At 33.3% G+C, this 19,201-nt stretch overlaps 1 protein-coding gene across 1 annotated transcript; it reads right to left on the reverse strand.

The window, feature by feature from the left end:
• Positions 1-734: 734 nt before the first annotated feature.
• Positions 735-17,759, reverse strand: LOC133325295 (ATP-binding cassette sub-family G member 1). The gene is made up of 7 exons (XM_061534082.1): positions 17,665-17,759; positions 3,984-4,113; positions 3,373-3,917; positions 2,852-3,310; positions 2,671-2,793; positions 1,157-1,413; positions 735-1,090 (listed from the first exon to the last, which is right to left on the reverse strand). Exons 1-7 carry the CDS (start codon positions 17,744-17,746, stop codon positions 749-751), a joined length of 1,938 nt encoding a protein of 645 aa, XP_061390066.1. The 5' UTR covers positions 17,747-17,759; the 3' UTR covers positions 735-748.
• Between the last annotated feature and the right edge of the window lie 1,442 nt (positions 17,760-19,201).

Here is a 19,201-nt window from a genome sequence, read left to right on the forward strand (position 1 = left end):
GCGTGGATTTCTTAAATAATTATTTTCAGGGCCCTAAAAGGCGTGGATTTCTTAAATAATTATTTTCAGGGCCCTAAAAGGCGTGGATTTCTTAAATAATTATTTTCAGGGCCCTAAAAGGCGTGGATTTCTTAAATAATTATTTTCAGGGCCCATTATTTTCAGGAGAATCTTACAATCACCAAAGAAATTTTCAAAGTCTTCTAGAAAGTGTCTTGGAAGTTTGCTGGAACAAACATACTTCAACCTTTTATGTGTCTAAGTTTTGTATGCACCTATTTACTGTTCGCTGCAACTTCTGAATGCTGGAACTCGAGTCTGTGGTAACGTCAATAATATTTTCAGCTGTTCGTTCACCTGCATCCTTTGATTCTGGTATCTATCGATTACATTTTTCCACGCTAACTCGAATCCATATAAGGCGTGGATTTTTTAAATAATTTTTTCCAAGTTCTGCACTCATTTTTATGCTTCTGTATATTTATTATTATAAAAAAACAAGATGGAATTATTATACACCATTCATATAAAACATATAATAATTAAACATTCTTTGGATAAATGGAATATTTAATATTAATAATAATAAAAAAATCGAGAGCTTTATGTTCATATATGTATATACAAAAAATATTTTGAAAAAATTCACTTAATAGTTATCACAGTAAAAATTACCCCCCACATACGTTTTAATACAAAAAATACAAATACATTCTCTTAAAAAATAAAATAAAAAACCAAACTACTTCTATGTCTTGCAACGTCTCCACAACGATATAAACAATGATATTCGAAAAACAACAAACAATACAAATAAGTACAATATCTGATGGAGTACACTAACATTTTCTAGATTTAAAAATTTCAACAATACCCTGGGATTACTAAAATGACAATAGATTTCATCGCAATCTAAAATGTCACGACCATAACCGAATATGGTTATGACCAGGGCAACAACACCGTCACGCATAAAACTAATTTTCATAAACCAATCCATGGCGGGGGAAATTTGTCCGGCAAAATCAAAGCCATAAATGGCCAAGCCCATAAAGCCGGCAATGCTCATGGGACCAAAAACAGAACCGTTCTGGGGGGAAGATGAAAAAGAGACAATTATAAAAAAATTACATCGAAATGTGTATCTATTACCCACCGTTATACTTAGTGCGGCACCAATTGTCAGACCCAAACCTTCGGCCACCAGCGATACCATTATGCCAACTGCCACAAAAATGGCAAAACGCCACCATTGAAATGGAAATCCAGTCATCCAATAGCTAAGGGTAAGGAAAATAATATTGTAGAACAGTTGGAGGGGCATTCGACTCATGCATAGGGCCATAAAATATGTCGATAGGGAATACCAGTGGTTGAATGTTTGTTTCTTAACAATTTTCACTTCCAAGGGATCTGAAAGAAGAAAAAAATGTTTTCAATGAGGAGTAGATTTTTTAAATAATTTTTTTCAGTGACTATATGAGGCGTGGATTTTCTTTCTAGGACCCATATGAGGCGTGGATTTTTTAAATAATTTTTTCCAGGACCCATTTCAGGCGTGGATTTTTAAATAATTTTTTCCAGGACCCATTTCAGGCGTGGATTTTTAAATAATTTTTTCCAGGACCCATTTCAGGCGAGGATTTTTAAATAATTTTTTCCAGGACCCATTTCAGGCGTGGATTTTTAAATAATTTTTTCCAGGACCCATTTCAGGCGTGGATTTTTAAATAATTTTTTCCAGGACCCATTTCAGGCATGGATTTTTAAATAATTTTTTCCAGGACCCATTTCAGGCGTGGATTTTTAAATATTTTTTTCCAGGACCCATTTCAGGCGTGGATTTTTAAATATTTTTTTCCAGGACCCATTTCAGGCGTGGATTTTTAAATATTTTTTTCCAGGACCCATTTCAGGCGTGAATTTTTAAATATTTTTTTCCAGGACCCATTTTAGGCGTGGATTGGTTATTTTTGCAAATCTGACACTTATTTTGAATTGGAGTCTTAGGTTGTTGAGAAACATTTGCATTAAAATAACTTCGTAAATTTGTTTTTCGGATTTTTGATTGATATTTGTATGAAAACTATTTGAAAACTTCGGTTTGATGTTTCCCACAGACTCTAAAGTCTTAAATCTGTGGGTTAAAAATTTGTCAAATTCCTCCCATTATGTGAGGATCTTACAATCACCAAGGAAATTTTCAAAGTCTTCCAGAAAGTGTCTGGAAGTTTGCTGGAACAAAGATATATTAATATTGGGTCCCATCCTGAAACTTCAACCTTTAATGTGTCTGGGGTTTGTATGCAGCTATTTACTGTTCGCTGCAACATCTGAATGCTGGAACTCGAGCCGGTGGTAACATGGGGCAACGTGAATAATATTTTCAGCTGCTCGTTCACCTGCATTCTTTGATTCTCGTATCTATCGATTAAATTTTTCTACGCTAACTCGAATCCATCATTTGTCAGTGGGAGGCGTGGCTTATAATTTCTCTGGCTTCACCGGTTTGTGTTTTTGGGTCAAATGAAAAAGTTTCTCCACATTGCTTAGTTTTGAGTTCTTAATGTATATTGCTGTAAATAAATCTCGAAATGTCGGCCAAACATTGTAACCTCCAAAGAAAGTGTCGGTGTTTGCAAATGGTGTGGATTCGATTGGTATACTTACAGCTAATAACCGGTATAATTGTCTGAGTATAGGTGATCATTACAATTACACTGATGCAGTACTTCAAATGGCCAAAAAATTCCGAACCTTGATTGCCTCTCTTGAAATAAAGGACACCTGAAAAAAAAAACAAAATTATTAAAAAAGGTTCATTCCTAAAAAATTATTTCTTCAAACCTACCAAACAGCAATCCCACCATTAAATGATGTAGAATTTGTATAATTATCGGAATGCGAGCTCGCAAAATTCTCAAAAACAAAATATGTAATAGAACGGAAAATTGTTGAAATCCTGATATATGACCATCCGTCTCCTGACGATCTGTCGATAATTGTCGCAATAGGGTTTTAGCTTGATCCAGCAATACAATTTTACCATTATTCAACAGAGTGCTACCATCCGACTTTGTTTTGCTGTTGAAAATGGAGGAGAATGATTTCGATGGTGGTGATTCGGGAAATAATGAAAATAGAGCCTGGCGGAATGGCATAAAACTATGACTCGTATGCTGATCATATTTCATTGAGAACGAGGAATATTCTTGATCACACTCTGCCGTATATCTCAATTTGCCATTATCGACCAGGGCACTGAGGGTCGATATCATTTGGGGATCCTCAAAGTCACACAGTTCAATAACTAGGAAAAGAAAGGAAACAAATTATTAATTTTAATTTCAAAATTTAGAAGTATCAACTTACTATAATCCGCTGGACTATAATGTCGGGGGCACTCCTTTTCGGCATGACTGAGATAGGACACCAAGGCCTTCGGTGAACCCTGATAGACACATTTACCCTTAGCCAAAACGTATACATTATCAAAATAATTAAAAATCGTAGCCGATGGCTGATGTATGGTACACACAACGGTATGACCCCTTTGGGCCAGAGATCTTAGCAGACGTATACATTGAGCCGCAGTCACCTCATCTAAACCGCTTGTTGGTTCATCGAGGAAAAATATTTTCGGATTTGCCACCAATTCCAAAGCAACCGACAAACGTTTTCTCTCCCCACCACTCAAATCATTGGCATTGACATTACGACGATGATTTAAATTTAAACTTTCCAAAATATCACTTATCAATTCCGATTTCTTTTGTTGATGATTCCGTTTCAATTTGAGATCACAGGCAAGATTCATGAGTTCCTCAACACTGAGCAATGTTTGATGATGATCTTCTTGGGTAATATAACAGGAGTGTTTGCGATCTATACTTATTAGGCCTTCAACGCCGGATGTGCTGTGAGGGAAAGGGAGATTAGGGGAAATAATTTAATTGATTGTAAATCTTATTTATAAAACTTACACATATCCCGATATGGCATTTAGTAAACTACTTTTTCCGGCACCAGACGGACCCATAATGGCCGATAATTGGCCATTGCGAAAGCTTCCGCTAACACCTTTGAGAATTTGACGCTCTCCAATCACTTTTACTGGAAATAAAAAGAATACAAAAATTAATATTATTGAGCAAAATAGGCAAATAGGACAGCTTAGGAGTAGGAAGATTTAAAAGATCTGGAATTAAAAAAAAATCTATTTTTCCAAGGGCCCATATGTGGCGTGGATTATTGAAATATTTTCCTTCAGGACCCATATGGGGCGTGGATTATTGAAATATTTATCTTCAGGGCCCATATGAGGCGTGGATTATTGAAATATGTTTCTTCAGGACCCATATTAGGCGTGGATTTTTTAAATAATGTTTTTTCTTTTTACACTATTGACTTCGATCGATAGAATCAGCTACAGCTTGTCTCTCTAAATCAATCCCTTAAATAAATTATACTATCTTTGATCGACATATGTAATCGCCTACATGCTACTGCTGATATTAGGTTCGTTCGTTTACTCAATAATTTGTACGAATTTGTACAAATTATTACAAAATGTTGTTCGTTTACCCAAAAGTCCAGTAAAAGAGAGTGAATTGAGAGAGCAGATTTGACAGTTGTGTTACTGAGTATTTGCAAATTCTTACAAGGAAAATTTACTCAGTAAGAATTTTCTTGTATCATCAGCTGATATTTAATCAGCTGTTTTGTTATGTTTTGTAAACAAACAAAAAATTGTTCTCAAGAAAATTGATTGTTTTGTGAATTTTATATTGATTTTGTATCATTAAATACCAAAATGGATGAAGAAAACGCAAGTATTTAAAAATAAGGTAATACAAGAGTAATTGGCGAACGATTTTTTAGGTTCCAAATCCAAACAAAAAAGTGTGCATCCCTAACATGTCTGGAACACCATCGGTTATGTCCACCCCAATATCAGTTGCAGATACAGGAATAACAGGTCACAACCCTTTTAAATGTTTGTGGGGAACAAACAACATCAAATTTCCGCTTGTTATCCATTTTTCTAATAAAAATGCTGTTTTTTTTCGCGCCAATTTGTTTGTTGTTTTAATCAGCTGAGTCGAAACAATCTTTACTGGATGTTGTTCGTTTACTTTTTGCAGTTTTCTCTCTTGAAAAGGAAAAAATCGTAAAACTCTCTGCAAATTCTTACTGAGTAAATATTACTGGGAAAGTAAACGAACGAACCTATTGTCACGCCTTTATGAACCACATGAAAAATTATCGACCGCTTAAAAAATTGCATAATAAAACTTCTATTGTTCTAAAATTACGTCAAACAAAATATTTAAATTAAATAATAAATAAAACAAAAGAAATCTGTTATTTAATACCTTTTTTTGACCGGTAATATTTTGTAGCCATCAATGGTGCTAACAATCGTAAACATCTCTTAAATGTTAATTCATTGATAATTAAATTTGCATTTTCATGTCATTCGCAAGCATTTGTCACCATAAAATTATAAAACTGCTATAAAATGTTTTGTGCAGTTATTCCTCAACTTCAAGGTCATTGTTATTAATAATAGTTGATATTTTTTGCGATATTGTAGATTAAACTATCATAAATCGATAAGAATTGCAAAGAAATCTACACAGAATGTTGGCTATTTGCAGAATATGGCGGGAATCGGCTGGCATTGTTTATGACATGCAATGAAATGAAAGAACAAACTCTGCTCTCGCTCATTAATGCATGCAGTTCAATTGACATGATACTGCTTCTCTCTCAGCTCAGCTGACTCACTCTGTCGTGCTCTCTCTTTTGCCCGTCGTCATTACAAAGAAAAATCAAAACAATGCACGATTTATATCAAAGGCCTTTGATTCCGTATGGCATCAGGGATTATTGTACAAACTGCAGCAGTTTGGTTTTGATTATCAAACCTGCAGGTTAGTAGGTAGTTTTCTAGCTGATAGATTCTACAGGGTGAAGGTTGGTGAGAGACTCTCTAGTCGGAAACCCCTTCTGGCAGGCGTACCCCAAGGATCACTCCTCGGGCCGATGTTATATAACATCTACGTCAGTGATATGCCACAACCTCCTCATGGAGGGTTAGCATTATCTTATGCCGATGACGTGCTTCTGGCGTTTACAGGTCCACTGGCTCGCACAGTGGAAGCACAGCTGAATGATTATCTTGCGATCCTAGATAGGTTCTTTACCTTATGGGGTCTAAAGATTAATGGCGAAAAGTGCTCGGCTATAATGATAACGGGTAGCACACGATATATTTTGCCAAGTTATAGGACCTACCGTCCGGTCCTACAAATTGGTCTTAATATCGTGGAGGTAAAGGACAGGATAAAATACCTGGGAGTCATTTTTCATCAGAAATTTGACTTCAACAGGCATATAGATTTTATCCTGGCTAGAGCAAAAAGGGTCTTCTTCAGCTATCACGGCTTGTTGAAGATGCGCGGCGGGCTAACTCCCGAAGTAAAGCTGCTGATATATCGACAGATTATCCGGCCGATAATTGCCTACGCTTTCCCAGTCTGGTATGACATCTCGTCACACCAGATGGAAAGGCTTAGGAAGTGGGAGCGTAGGGTTCTGGCTACTTGTGTAGGCCTAAGTGGGCTCGCATATAGCCAGGACGGAACTATCAGACGGCATTCTAATAGAGCCATCTATGATAGGGCAGGAGGTGAGAGAATTGACAGGGTCCTGATTACAGGTGCACTGGAATTCTTAAGTAGGAGTGACGGACTGCAAAATAGGGCGGTGGAGGATGCCTTGCGTTGCGACCTAGACGCAGAAGGTCTCAGAAGGTGCCGGTACCTACCCCCGGGTGCCCTGTCCCAGCTTCTGCAGCAAGATATGCTGTACATCGACGGTGAGTTGCTGTATTACCACAGGAGACGGAATACATACAACCTCGATGATATTGTATATAATAATGCGCAGTAGTTGATCACATTGGAACTTTGTCTTCCATAGCACAATGTGGTCAGCCTGTGCACTGTAAATATTGTAAATATGTATATAGTAGTTTTTAGTTTTAGTTTTAAGTATTTAGTATTAAGTTTTTAGTTTTAAGATAAAAAATAAGTAAGCCCATTTTTTAATATTGGATTTTTTGGGGCAATTTTTGTTTATGTTTCCTTTTGGATTTTTGGTAAATATGTACTAGTGGTTAACCCACAGTTAAACTTTGTATTTTAGTTGTAAGTAGCGAGTAGCCACATAATATAAGATTTTAGTACAGTAAGCCATTTCTGTTAGTTCGTAAGATTTTATACCAAATAAATATGGCCATAGGCAAAAATTGAAAAAAAAAAATAATTGCACGATTTATATTACCACCAATAACGGCAACAATAATAACAACAACAACAATGTATGCAAGAACATGATTTGCATTACCGCTAATAATGGCAATAATAATAACAACAACAACACAACAATGTATGCAAATGTATAACAAAATCACAACACTCGGTTTTATTGTTGCTGTTGTTGTTAAGCCACAAGACCGACCAACAACAACAACATGAAAAGGCTTAGCCGATAATTACATCGTCCATTGTGAAGATGATGATGATGCGTGTGCTGTCTGTTTGATCAAAGGTAAAATGCATGCAAGTGCAAGATCATTTACACAACAGAGACACACACATACGTACATACCTACATAAATAAATAAAGAACATGCACAAAAATAGAACAGAGTTCTTTCAGCATATGACACAGAGATTGAGGTGTATAAACAAAAGAAGAATATGAAGGGAGGGGATAAAGAGAGTTGAGAGTGAGTGCGAATAATGAGGTTGGCTTGGCAGTGTTGATGGGGGGTTTCTTTATTACAGTATATTACAGAGTTTTTGTGATGATTTAATAAAATTAAAAAGAAAAATAAAAGATTATATAAAAAATTAAGGGGTTTATTATAAAAAAAATAAATAATTATATTTATTGGTATAAGAAATAAATAAATATATTTAAATTATTTCTTCAGACTTTTAATGATGTGTTATTGAGAAGAAGAATATACTTGGGTTATTATTGAGGGAGAGAGAGTCCTTGTCTAATGGGGTATTATGTACGGTTTACACAAGGTGAATTTGGAAGTGTTGGCTAACTTTTAAATGAAAAAAATACATTTTAAGCATAGGTGCCCATCAGTATACTTTAAAGTAGCTGCCTACTCACACGCATTGTTATGCTCTTTCAGTCAGTCGTTGTTTGACAGGCAACGAATGAACACATACTGGGGTGCGCGCACGACGTCGTGTCCGCAGAACTAGAAAATCAACGAAATAACACTTAGGGATAAAAGTGTTTCAGTATATTTGGATTTTTATTTTATTATTCAAAATGCGTTTTGTATGTTTAAAAAATTTTAAAAACAACAGAACAATTTCTGTTTTTTTAAAGAATTAAATATTTGATAATTATCGTAGTATTTAATATTATAATATGATTATTATCTCGGTATATGCTACTTTATAAACTTTATTAGATTTTTATGACATATACACTTTGTAATTCATATAAAAACATTTTTAATAATGCTTTTATTTTATATAATAACAAAAATTGAATTCATCAATAATTTTTTCCGACCACAAAAATGTACACACAATTTTGTTCAGTACTGTTCTGTTTTCTCTCACACATACTAACGCATTTTAATTTTGGGCACCTATGATTTTAAGTAAAAAAGTAAAAAAAATCATGAAAAAAAGAGAAAAATATAAAAAAATATTATAAGAAAAAATATTATAATAATAATTGAAGGTAATCAAATTTGTCCTTCGAAGTCTTATTGATTAGGGGAAGAGACTTGACTTTTTATTGTGAGAGAGAAAGAAACAATTGGGTTATTATGTACGGTTTACACAAGGTCGATTTGAAAGTTGATCGTTATTATTTAAACAAAAAAAAATATATTTTGGTAAAGAATGAAATTAATTAATAAAAATAATTGTAAAAAAATAATCATATCAATATGACATACAAATATACACATTTCAGAGTTGTATTTTCCTTAAGTTCTTCAATTCCACTTTTCTAAATTGTGCAAATTTCACAAAATTTTGTAAGCCAGTGTAAGTCTGCCATTAAAATAAAAATGCAAAGAAAAGAAGGAAAAAACGAATAGCCGACGAAAGGTAAATTTCATAATGACAAGCCCACCACCACCGCAGCTGATTATAGCACATCTGTTTGCAAGACAAATAAACAAAAAACAAGACTACAGTCCATTAAAAAAAATCTTGTACCTGCATTATTTTTCATTTTGGATAAAGAGATCATTGAACTTGTCAGTGGCGCTCTGTCATTTTATTACAAAGTCAGATGATATTGAGAAGATGAACAAGAAATATACTACTTTCATCATGGTAAGGTAAAAAAATAAATAAATACTGTTTATTTACGGAAATCCCCAAACTAAATAAACGAAAAATTGTGTATATAAAAAATATTAATTTAATTTTTTTTGATTATGTTATTATTTAGCAACTTAAATAGCAGGAGTTTACACAAGACAGATTTCTTGGAAACAATAGTCAGAAATACAACACTGTTTTTTGTATCTGTTTATTTCAATAATTTTTGACGGAAATAGGAAATCAACTTCACGCAAAAAAATACATTAATTTATTGCCGATGCCTCTGCATTTTTCCCCAAGTGACACTATCATCTGTCACTTTGAAAGATGAAAACAATACATTATTTTATTAATTACAAAGATAAACTTTTGTTAACCTATCAACATTGTTGAGATGGGGAACATTAATTTGTTTTATTGTTTTGATTTTTTCTATTTGTGTGATTTAATAATTACATTAAATAAAATTACAATTTCTGTAAATAATAAAAAATCGGACACACACTTGCAAAAAAATAACTAAAAAATATTTATTTAACAAATAAAACGTGTCAACGTTTATATTATTGGCCTGATCATTGTCAGAAGGCAAATAATGTTTTCATTATTTTTTTTTCTGTTCCTCCAAGATTTTATCAATTTCACGACATCATTGTTTGATTTTTTTTCAAAACATTTATTTAGTTTTTTTAAATAGTAAAGTAAATTAATTAACAACAACAATGACTTAAACAAAAATGTTTAACATGTGCTAACAACTCAAATAAGCAGGCAAGTAAGTAATTCCGAAACCTGACCCAGCCTAAGGTTTGTTTAAATTTCTGTTTCCATTTGAATGCATTTTAGCGAAGCGGGGAGAAATATATAGGTAGGACACATTTATATAAATACTATATGGTAATATGAAATACTAACAAAAATAATATTTTTTACTATGCGGTATAAAAACTTGGGTTTTTTTCGGAGAGAACAAAAATACGCAGAATTTTTAATTAGACACAAGATGATGATGCAGTCACATTTGGCGGCATTGATAAAAAATTCTTATGGTGCCAAGTTAGCTCAAGGATAGGCGTAATAAATGAAAATTATTTGATATCTGTGAAGGTTGGGAAGTGCTACCAGGATCAAGGATCTGGAACCATTGATTCAAGTTTCGGCGTGAGTACCATATAACAGGCCATCTAATTTGATATTTTGGGTACTTATTGAGTAAGAAATCCATCTATACCAAAAATGCTGAATATTGACGCAATTTTAAGCGTAGTCCCTATATGAGGGTATCTCCCGAATTTCCATATATTAGGGAGCTTAGGCACGTTTTCAATGAAAATTGCTAAAATTTGGTATTTTGGGTTCTCATTGGGTGGGAAATCTTCCTACCAAAAATTTTTAAATTTGGTCAACTTTTTAGCGTAGCCACCATATAACAGTACCTTCCGAATTTCGTTATATTAGGGAGCTTGGGTACGTTTTTTAACGAAAATGGCTGAAATTTGGTATCTTGGGTTCTCATTGGCTAACACATCTTCCTACAAAAAATTATCAATATCGGTCTACTTTTTAGGGTTGCCCCCGTATAAGGGTACCTCAAAATTTCGATATTTTCGGGAAGTTTGGTCAAGTTTTTCAAACGAATTGGCTGTAATTTGGTATTTTTGGTTCTCGTTGGATATCGGTCCACGTTTTAGGGTAGTCCCCATATAACCATGCCTCCCAACTTTCGGTATTTTTGGGAGATTGGCCACTTTTATTATCCGAATTGGCTGTAATTAGAGATTTTGGGTTCTTATGGGATGGGTAATCTTCATACCTAAAATTATCATAATTGTTCAAATTTTAAAGGTAGTCCACATATAGCGTTACCACTTAAATTTCTATATTTAAGCGAGCTTGGGTACCTTTTCCAACCGAATTGGCTTTAAATTAGTATTTTGGGTTCTCATTGGGTATCATATTTTCCTACCAAAAATTATCGAAATTGGTGGAATTTTTAGGGTCGCCCTCTTTGGAAGTTACTTCCTAAATATCGATATTTTGGCAATTTTGGGTACATTTTTCAACCGAATTTGCTGTAATTTGATATCTTGGGTTCTCATTGGGTTCTCTCAAAAATTAATAATATTCATATTTTGGGTAGTTTGGTCACATTTCTAAACCGAATTGCTTGCAATTTGATATTTGGGGTTCTCACTGGGTTACAAATCTTCCTTCCAAAAATTATTAAAATTGGGCCACTTTTTAAGGTAGCTTCCATATAACCGTACCCTTAAAATTCGGTATTTTGGGGAGTTTGAGCACGTTTTACAACCGAATTGATTGTAAATTGATATGTTGAGTTATCATTAGGTGGCGAATCTTGCTACCAAAAATTATCAAAATCGGTCCACTTTTTCAGGTATCTCCCCTATTGGGGTACCTCCCAAATTTCGATATTTTGGGTTCTTTTTCAATCGAATTGCTTGTAATTTCGTATTTTTGGTTCTTATTAGGTCAAATGTACCTACCAAAAATTATCAATATCGATTCAAAATCACGTATACTTTCCATATAGCGGTACCTCCGATTTTCGATATTTTGATGATTTTGGGCATATTTTTCAAACAAATTAGCTGGAATTTCATATATTGGGTTCTCATCAGGTGTTAAATCTTCCCACCAAAAATTATCGATATAGATCCACGTTTGGTTATAGTCTCCATATAATGGAACCGATTTTCGATTTTCGGTATTTTGGGGAGCTTGGGCAAGTTTTTCAACCGAATCGGCCGTGATTTGATGTTTTAGGTTCCTATTTTGTAAAAAAAATTATAAATATTGTTTAATTGTTTAATTTTTTGAAGATTTCGGGCACGGTTTTCAATCCATCCGTCCGAACTTAAATCTGTTTTTATTTGTTCCTCTCTATTTTTTGAAATACCCAGCCTATTAGTGGTTCGCCGTTTCATACCACCAGCAATTCAATTGAAGTCAATTTTGAGTAGCGAGGAGGAGGAGGAGGGAACTGAAGCATGCTAAATTATGGCTATCATTAAATGAATGAATGCTCCCCAAAACGACCGACTTGACTGAGGGAGTGAAGTGATCATGCGATTACATGAATGAATTCATGACAATACCCTCCCTTTTAATGCTGCTGAGTGTTGTCACGATGTTGTGGCTTCCACAAATTAATTGAAGTGTCAGTTATGAGGTTAATCTCGGCTCAATTCACATAGTCGTCGTTGAGACGTCAAGTAGCTATGACCGGGGCTGGCTGGCTGGCTCGCTGGTTAGCTGACTGTCGGACTATTAAAGTTTAATTAATCTTCCGCCAATGTAAATGATATTGCAAAGCATGACTGTTAAATGTTTTGTTGTTGTTTTTTTTATGGAACAGAGGAGGGTCTAGGTTGCAACCCAGGTTGAGATTTAGTTTGGAGATTATGGAGGGCAGACAAGTCGAGCATATAAACTAGAGGTAATTAAAATTAAAATGTTTCCCAAATAATTAAAATATTGCAAAAAAGAAAAATAATTTTTCTTATTTTGTAAAAAAAAATTATAAATATTGTTCCATCTTTCGGCATCTCCAAAATTTAATTTTTTGAAGATTTCGGGCACGGTTTTCAATCCATTCGTCCGAACTTAAATCTGTTTTTATTTGTTCCTCTCTATTTTTTTAAATACCCAGCCTGTTAGTGGTTCGCCGTTTCATACCACCAGCAATTCAATTGAAGTCAATTTTGAGTAGCGAGGAGGAGGAGGAGGAGGAGGAGGAGGGAACTGAAGCATGCTAAATTATGGCTATCATTAAATGAATGAATGCTCCCCAAAACGACCGACTTGACTGAGGGAGTGAAGTGATCATGCGATTACATGAATGAATTCATGACAATACCCTCCCTTTTGATGCTGCTGAGTGTTGTCACGATGTTGTGGCTTCCACAAATTAATTGAAGTGTCAGTTATGGGGTTAATCTCGGCTCAATTCACATAAACGTAATTATGAAATACTGTCGGACTATTAAAGTTTAATTAATCTTCCGCCAATGTAAATGATATTGCAAAGCATGACTGTTAAATGTTTTGTTGTTGTTTTTTTTATGGAACAGAGGAGGGTCTAGGTTGCAACCCAGGTTGAGATTTAGTTTGGAGATTATGGAGGGCAGACAAGTCGAGCATATAAACTAGAGGTAATTAAAATTAAAATGTTTCCCAAATAATTAAAATATTGCAAAAAAGAAAAATAATTTTGAGTTTGTTTTGTAATTAAAAAAAATATGGAAGTTAAAAAAATTTTTTTTGAACAAAAAAAATTTTGTTTTGTTAAAATATTGCAAAAAATTGAATAGGAAAATAAAAAATACGATTTTTTTTAATTATTTCGAATTTTTTTTTAAATATGGAAAATATTTTTTTTAATTTTTTGATTTTTTTTGAATTTTTTTTTTTAACAATTTTTTTTTTAAGTTATTTGAAAAAAAAAATTTTAAAAATATTTTTTTTTTAAAATTACTTTGAAACATTTTTTTAATTTTTTTAAACTATTTTTTAATATTTTTTTTTACATTTTTTATTCAAATATTCCCATAATAAAAAAAAATTTTAATTATTTCGAATTTTTTTTAAATATGGAAAATATTTTTTTTAATTTTTTGATTTTTTTTTTAAATTTTTTTGAACAAATTTTTTAATTTATTTGAAAAAAATTTTTTTAAAAAAATTTTTTTTTTATTTTTTTTTTTAATTACTTTGAAACATTTTTTTAAAATTTTTTTTGAACTATTTTTTAATTTTTTTTTAAATTTTTTATTCAAATATTCCCATTATAAAAATTATAATAGCTATTATTTTTTATCATAATGCCACATAAAAATTTGCCAATTTTAGCCAAAAAAAAAATTGTTGTTTACCTCAAATGTCAAAATTAGCCAAGCCAGGCTAACTACCCAACCAACCACCGATTGACCAATAGACCAACATAATATTAACCACTTAACAAAAATAAAAACAAAAAATAAAAACTACAGATTTCAACATTCTTTTTCTTGAACTTTTTTCTTCTTGTTGTTGTTTGTTGTTGTTGCAATGCGTTTCTTCATTCAGAAATTGAAAAAAAAAAATTGAAACTTGTTTTTTCCACAACATTCGAAAAATATAATAACTGCCAGCCAAGAAGTGTGTGTCTGTGCAAATCCACAAGCTCTAACTTGCATTTTTAGCCATGATGTTCGGAAACGACATCTAAAGCAGGTGGTCTTATTGCCTGTGTGCCAGCCTACCACCAGGTTGGAATCATCTAGAAAACTTCTAATAGCAAATGTGGCACAAGATACAAAAAAAAAAAATGTGGCCACAGACGACGAAAAAGTAGCGAAAGACAGCCGGTGGTCAGACGACGCTGATGATGATAAACTAATCTCATTGGTTGTAGCCATAGAAGTATCAATAGCGATAGGGAATAAATACTGCCATTGGCGGAACGCATACATCCCTCAGCTATTGAAAATTTTCGGCACGAAGATCCATTGAAAGCCCAAAATATCAAAATTACAAACAATTCGGTTGGAAAACGTGGCCAAGCTCCCCAAAATATCGAAATTTGGGAGGTAAATTTATATGGGGCCTACTCCGAAATATGGGTCAATATTTTTAATTTTTGGTAGAAAAACTTGCCACCCAAAGAGAATCCAAAATATCAAATTACAAACAACTCGGTTGAAAAAACCGGCCCAATATCCCCAAAATATCGAAATTTGGAAGGTAAATTTATATGGGAGCTACCCTTAAAATTTGACCAAAATTGATAATTTTTGGTAGGAAAATTTGCTACCCAATGAGAATCCAAAATACCAAATTACATACAATTCGGTTGCAAAATCGGCACAATCTCCCCAAAATATCGAAATTTGGCAGGTACCTTTATATGGGAACTACCCTTAAAATTTGACCAAAATTGATAATTTTTGGTAGGAAGATTTGCTACCCAAAGAGAATCCAAAATACCAAATTACAAACAAATCGGTTGCAAAATCGGCCCAATCTCCCCAAAATATCGAAATTTGGCAGGAACCTTTATATGGGAACTACCCTTCAAATTGGACCAAAATCGATCATTTTTGGTAGGAAGATTTGCTACCCAATGATAATCCAAAATACCAAATTACAAACAAATCGGTTGCAAAATCGTCCCAATCTCCCCAAAATATCGAAATTTTGAGGTAACTTTATATGGGAGCTACCCTTAAAAATGGACCAAAATTGATAATTTTTGGTATGAAGATTTGTTACCCCATGAAAACCCAAAATACCAAATTACAGGCAATTCGGTGGGAAAAATGTACCCAAAACCCTCAAAATATCGAAATTTTGGAGTAACCCTCATAAGGGGACTACCTTAAAAAGGGGACCGATTTTGATAAATTTTGGTAGGAATGTCTGACACCTAATGAGAACTCACAATAACAAATTACAGGCAATTCGGTTGAAAAATTTACCCAAAACCCTCAAAATATCGACAATTGAGGGTTCAGCTATATGAGGACTACCTTAATAAGAGGACTGATTTTGATCATTTTTGGTAGGAAGATTTGATATCTAATGAGAACACACAATAACAAATTACAGCCAATTCGGTTGAAAAATATACCCAAAACCCTCAAAATATCGAAATTTTGGAGTAACCCTCATATGGGGACTACCTTAAAATGAGGTCCGATTTTGATAATTTTTGGTAGGAAGATTTGATATCTAAAGAGAACGCAAAATACCAAATTACAGTCACATCGATTGAAAAATATACCCAAAATAACAAAAATCGGAGGTTACGTTTAAGGGGAGCTACAACTAAAAATAGACCGATATTCATATATTTTGGTAGAAAGATTTGCTACCCCATGCGAACTTAAAATATCAAATTGCAAACAATTTGGTTGAAAAACGTGATCAAATTCCTCAAAATATCGAAAATCGGAGGTATGCTTATATGGGGACTACCATAAAAAGGGGATCGATTTTGATAATTTTTGATGGGAAGGTTGAACACCTAATAGGAACCTAACATATCAAATTACAGCCATTTTGGTTGAAAAATGTACCCAAAATCCTCAAAATATCGAAATTTTGGAACAACCCTCATATGGGGACTACCTTAAAAAAAGGACCGATTTTGGTCATTTTCGATGGGAAGATTGAACACCTAATGCGAACCTAAAATATCAAATTATAGGGAATTCAGTTAAAAAATTTACCCAAAACCCTCAAAAGATCGAAAATTGAGGGTTCAACTATATGGGGACCTATACGTGATCTTGGACCGATATTCATAATTTTTGGTAGGAAGATTTGATATCCCATGCGAACTCAAAATATCAAATTACAGCCAATTTGGTTGGAAAACTTGCTTAAACTCCTCAAAATATCGAAATTTGGGAGGAACCTTTGTATGGGAACTTTAATAAAATTTGGACTAATATTGATAATTTTTGGTAGGAAGGTTTAACACCTAAGAAGAACCCAACATACCAAATTACAGCCACATCGGTTGAAAAATATACCCAAAATGCCCAAAATACCAAAAATCGGAGGTTACGTTTAAGGGGGGCTACAACTAAAAATAGACCGATATTCATAATTTTTGGTAGGAAGATTTGCTACCCCATGCGAACTCAAAATACCAAATTACAGCCAATTTGATTGAAAAACTTGCTTAAACTCCACAAAATATCGAAATTTGGGAGGAACCTTTGCGTGGGAGCTATAATAAAACGTGGATCAATATTGATAAATTTTGGTAGGAAGATTTAACACCTAAGAAGAACCCAACATACCAAATTACAGCCAATTTGGTTAAAAAAAATGTACTCAAAAACCCCAAAATACCGAAAATCGGAGGTATCGTTTAAGGGTGGGCTAACCTAAAAACTGACCGATATTGATAATTTTTGGTAGGAAGATTCTCTACCCCAAGAGAACCCAAAATATCAAATGACAGCCAATTTGCTTGAAAAACGTTCTCAAACTCCCTAAAACTTCGAAATTGGGAAGGAACCTTTATATGGGAGCTATACCAAAAGTTCGATCGATATTGTTAATTTTTAGTAGGAATATTTTCTACCCCAAGAGAACCCAAAATATCAAATGACAGCCAATTTGTTTGACAAATGTGCTCAAACTTCTGAAAATAATTTGGGAGGTGGAACTATATTGGAGCTACACGGAAATTTAAGTTAATATTTATCTTCATTACACCCTAGTGTATTTATACAAGGAAAAAATATTATTTTGCATATGAACTTACCAAAGTTTTTCCTTTGTTTGACGGTATAGCAGACGTCTTGAAATTCAACATCTTTTGTTTGATTCAACGATGTCAATTCCATGGTGGTGGCCGAGATGATGATGTTGCAGATCGAGGCGATGGATAAGAGGATGGCCGATGTCCGTTGATGACCAGAAAGACGATGACAAAGGGTATAATAAAATACCTGGCAAGCGCAAATGGCAAGAAAGAAAAAGTCTTTTGTAATGGATGAGGGAGATCTGAATTCCTATGAATTCCACTATTTTTTTTAATGGCTTCCAGTAACGATTCGGGTTGAGTGTTGAGATGGAGGAGCCAATTATTATTTTTTATTTGTTGATTTTAAAAATTTTTTAATGGCAGCAACGACGGGACGTGTTTGTGACATTAAAATGCCTGATTAAAACAAAATAGGCCTCACATCATCATCAGCAGCAGCTGGGCGGATTGGCAGCCAGGCTATAATACCATGGGCGTTTTAACAGCAAACTTTTTTGTGAACTTGTTAATAGTAGTTTTTTGTTTCGATTACAACGCCAACACCACAATGTAGTACTGCAAATAAATTAAAAAAAAAAATAATTTTAATAAAAATAATATCATGATGATGGCGATAAAAAAATCTGCAGTTTTAAATAAATCAATTCTAATAGATTATTCGTCATTGTCACATCGGCGCGGCGCGGAATAAATAAATTCAAAGCGCAAAAGTCCAGTAATTTGTTTTAGTAATTAATTTGTCACCATTATTAAGGGAAAATATTGTAATTGGAATTGCATTGGAAAATAGGGATTATTTGATGGCTGAGGGGATTTTTGAAAATCCCAGAATTTCTGCGGGGAAAATCAATTTTTATAGTGGAAGGGAGTTATAATTGAGGGAAATTTATTGAAAAAAAAAATTTTTTTTAATTTAAATATTTTTTTTATAAATTACTGGAGATTTTCAAAAATCCCAGAATTTCCCCGGAATTTTTTTTCCAATATTTTGAGAAGATTTAAACTGAGGAAAATATTGTTATTCCTTAAAAAAATTTAATAAATGAAAATTTTTTGTAAATAATTAGGGATTTTTGTAACATTTCCTAGTAGTTTGAATAAGGAAATTTCTTTCAAATAATATTATTTTAAATAAAATTTAATTAAATGTTTTTTTTTTTTTGTAAATTATTGGGTATTTTAAAAAATCCCACAATTTCCCCGTGAAATCCCTAATTAATTCCCTTATCGCCAACATTGTTCAGTAATGACAAGTAATGTTAATATCATTTCCAATTTCGTTGCCATTATTTGTTTTTAATAAATTCAATACTGAATCTCGATAACACAGCCCTTCTCCAGGGAAATTGATTGATTTCGTAAGAAATAAATGTGGCGGAAAAACAAAACTTTGTTGCACAATGTAAATTAGATTTACGTTTATTAATTTTCTCATTGTGAAATCATTACATGATCCAAACGTAGTGTGAGGAGAGGCGGAAAGGGAGATTGAGGAAATCGAGAGAAGGAGTGTGATCTTCATATGGCAAACTTG

The sequence above is a fragment of the Musca vetustissima genome, unplaced genomic scaffold (genome assembly GCF_032173495.1).
Source record: "Musca vetustissima isolate MV318-11 ecotype Yass unplaced genomic scaffold, APGP_CSIRO_Mvet_v1 utg16188, whole genome shotgun sequence".
NCBI classification, from domain to species: domain Eukaryota; kingdom Metazoa; phylum Arthropoda; class Insecta; order Diptera; family Muscidae; genus Musca; species Musca vetustissima.

Bases quoted from the DNA above. Each gene is read 5' to 3' on its own strand.
- LOC133325295 (XM_061534082.1), bottom strand. From the start codon at position 17,746: ATGGAATTGACATCGTTGAATCAAACAAAAGATGTTGAATTTCAAGAC. The intron at 3,311-3,372 runs GTAAGTTGATAC...TTCTTTTCCTAG, and splicing joins TTATAGTCCAGCGGATTATA to TTATTGAACTGTGTGACTTT. The intron at 1,414-2,670 runs GTAAGTATACCA...TTCTTCTTTCAG, and splicing joins AATTATACCGGTTATTAGCT to ATCCCTTGGAAGTGAAAATT.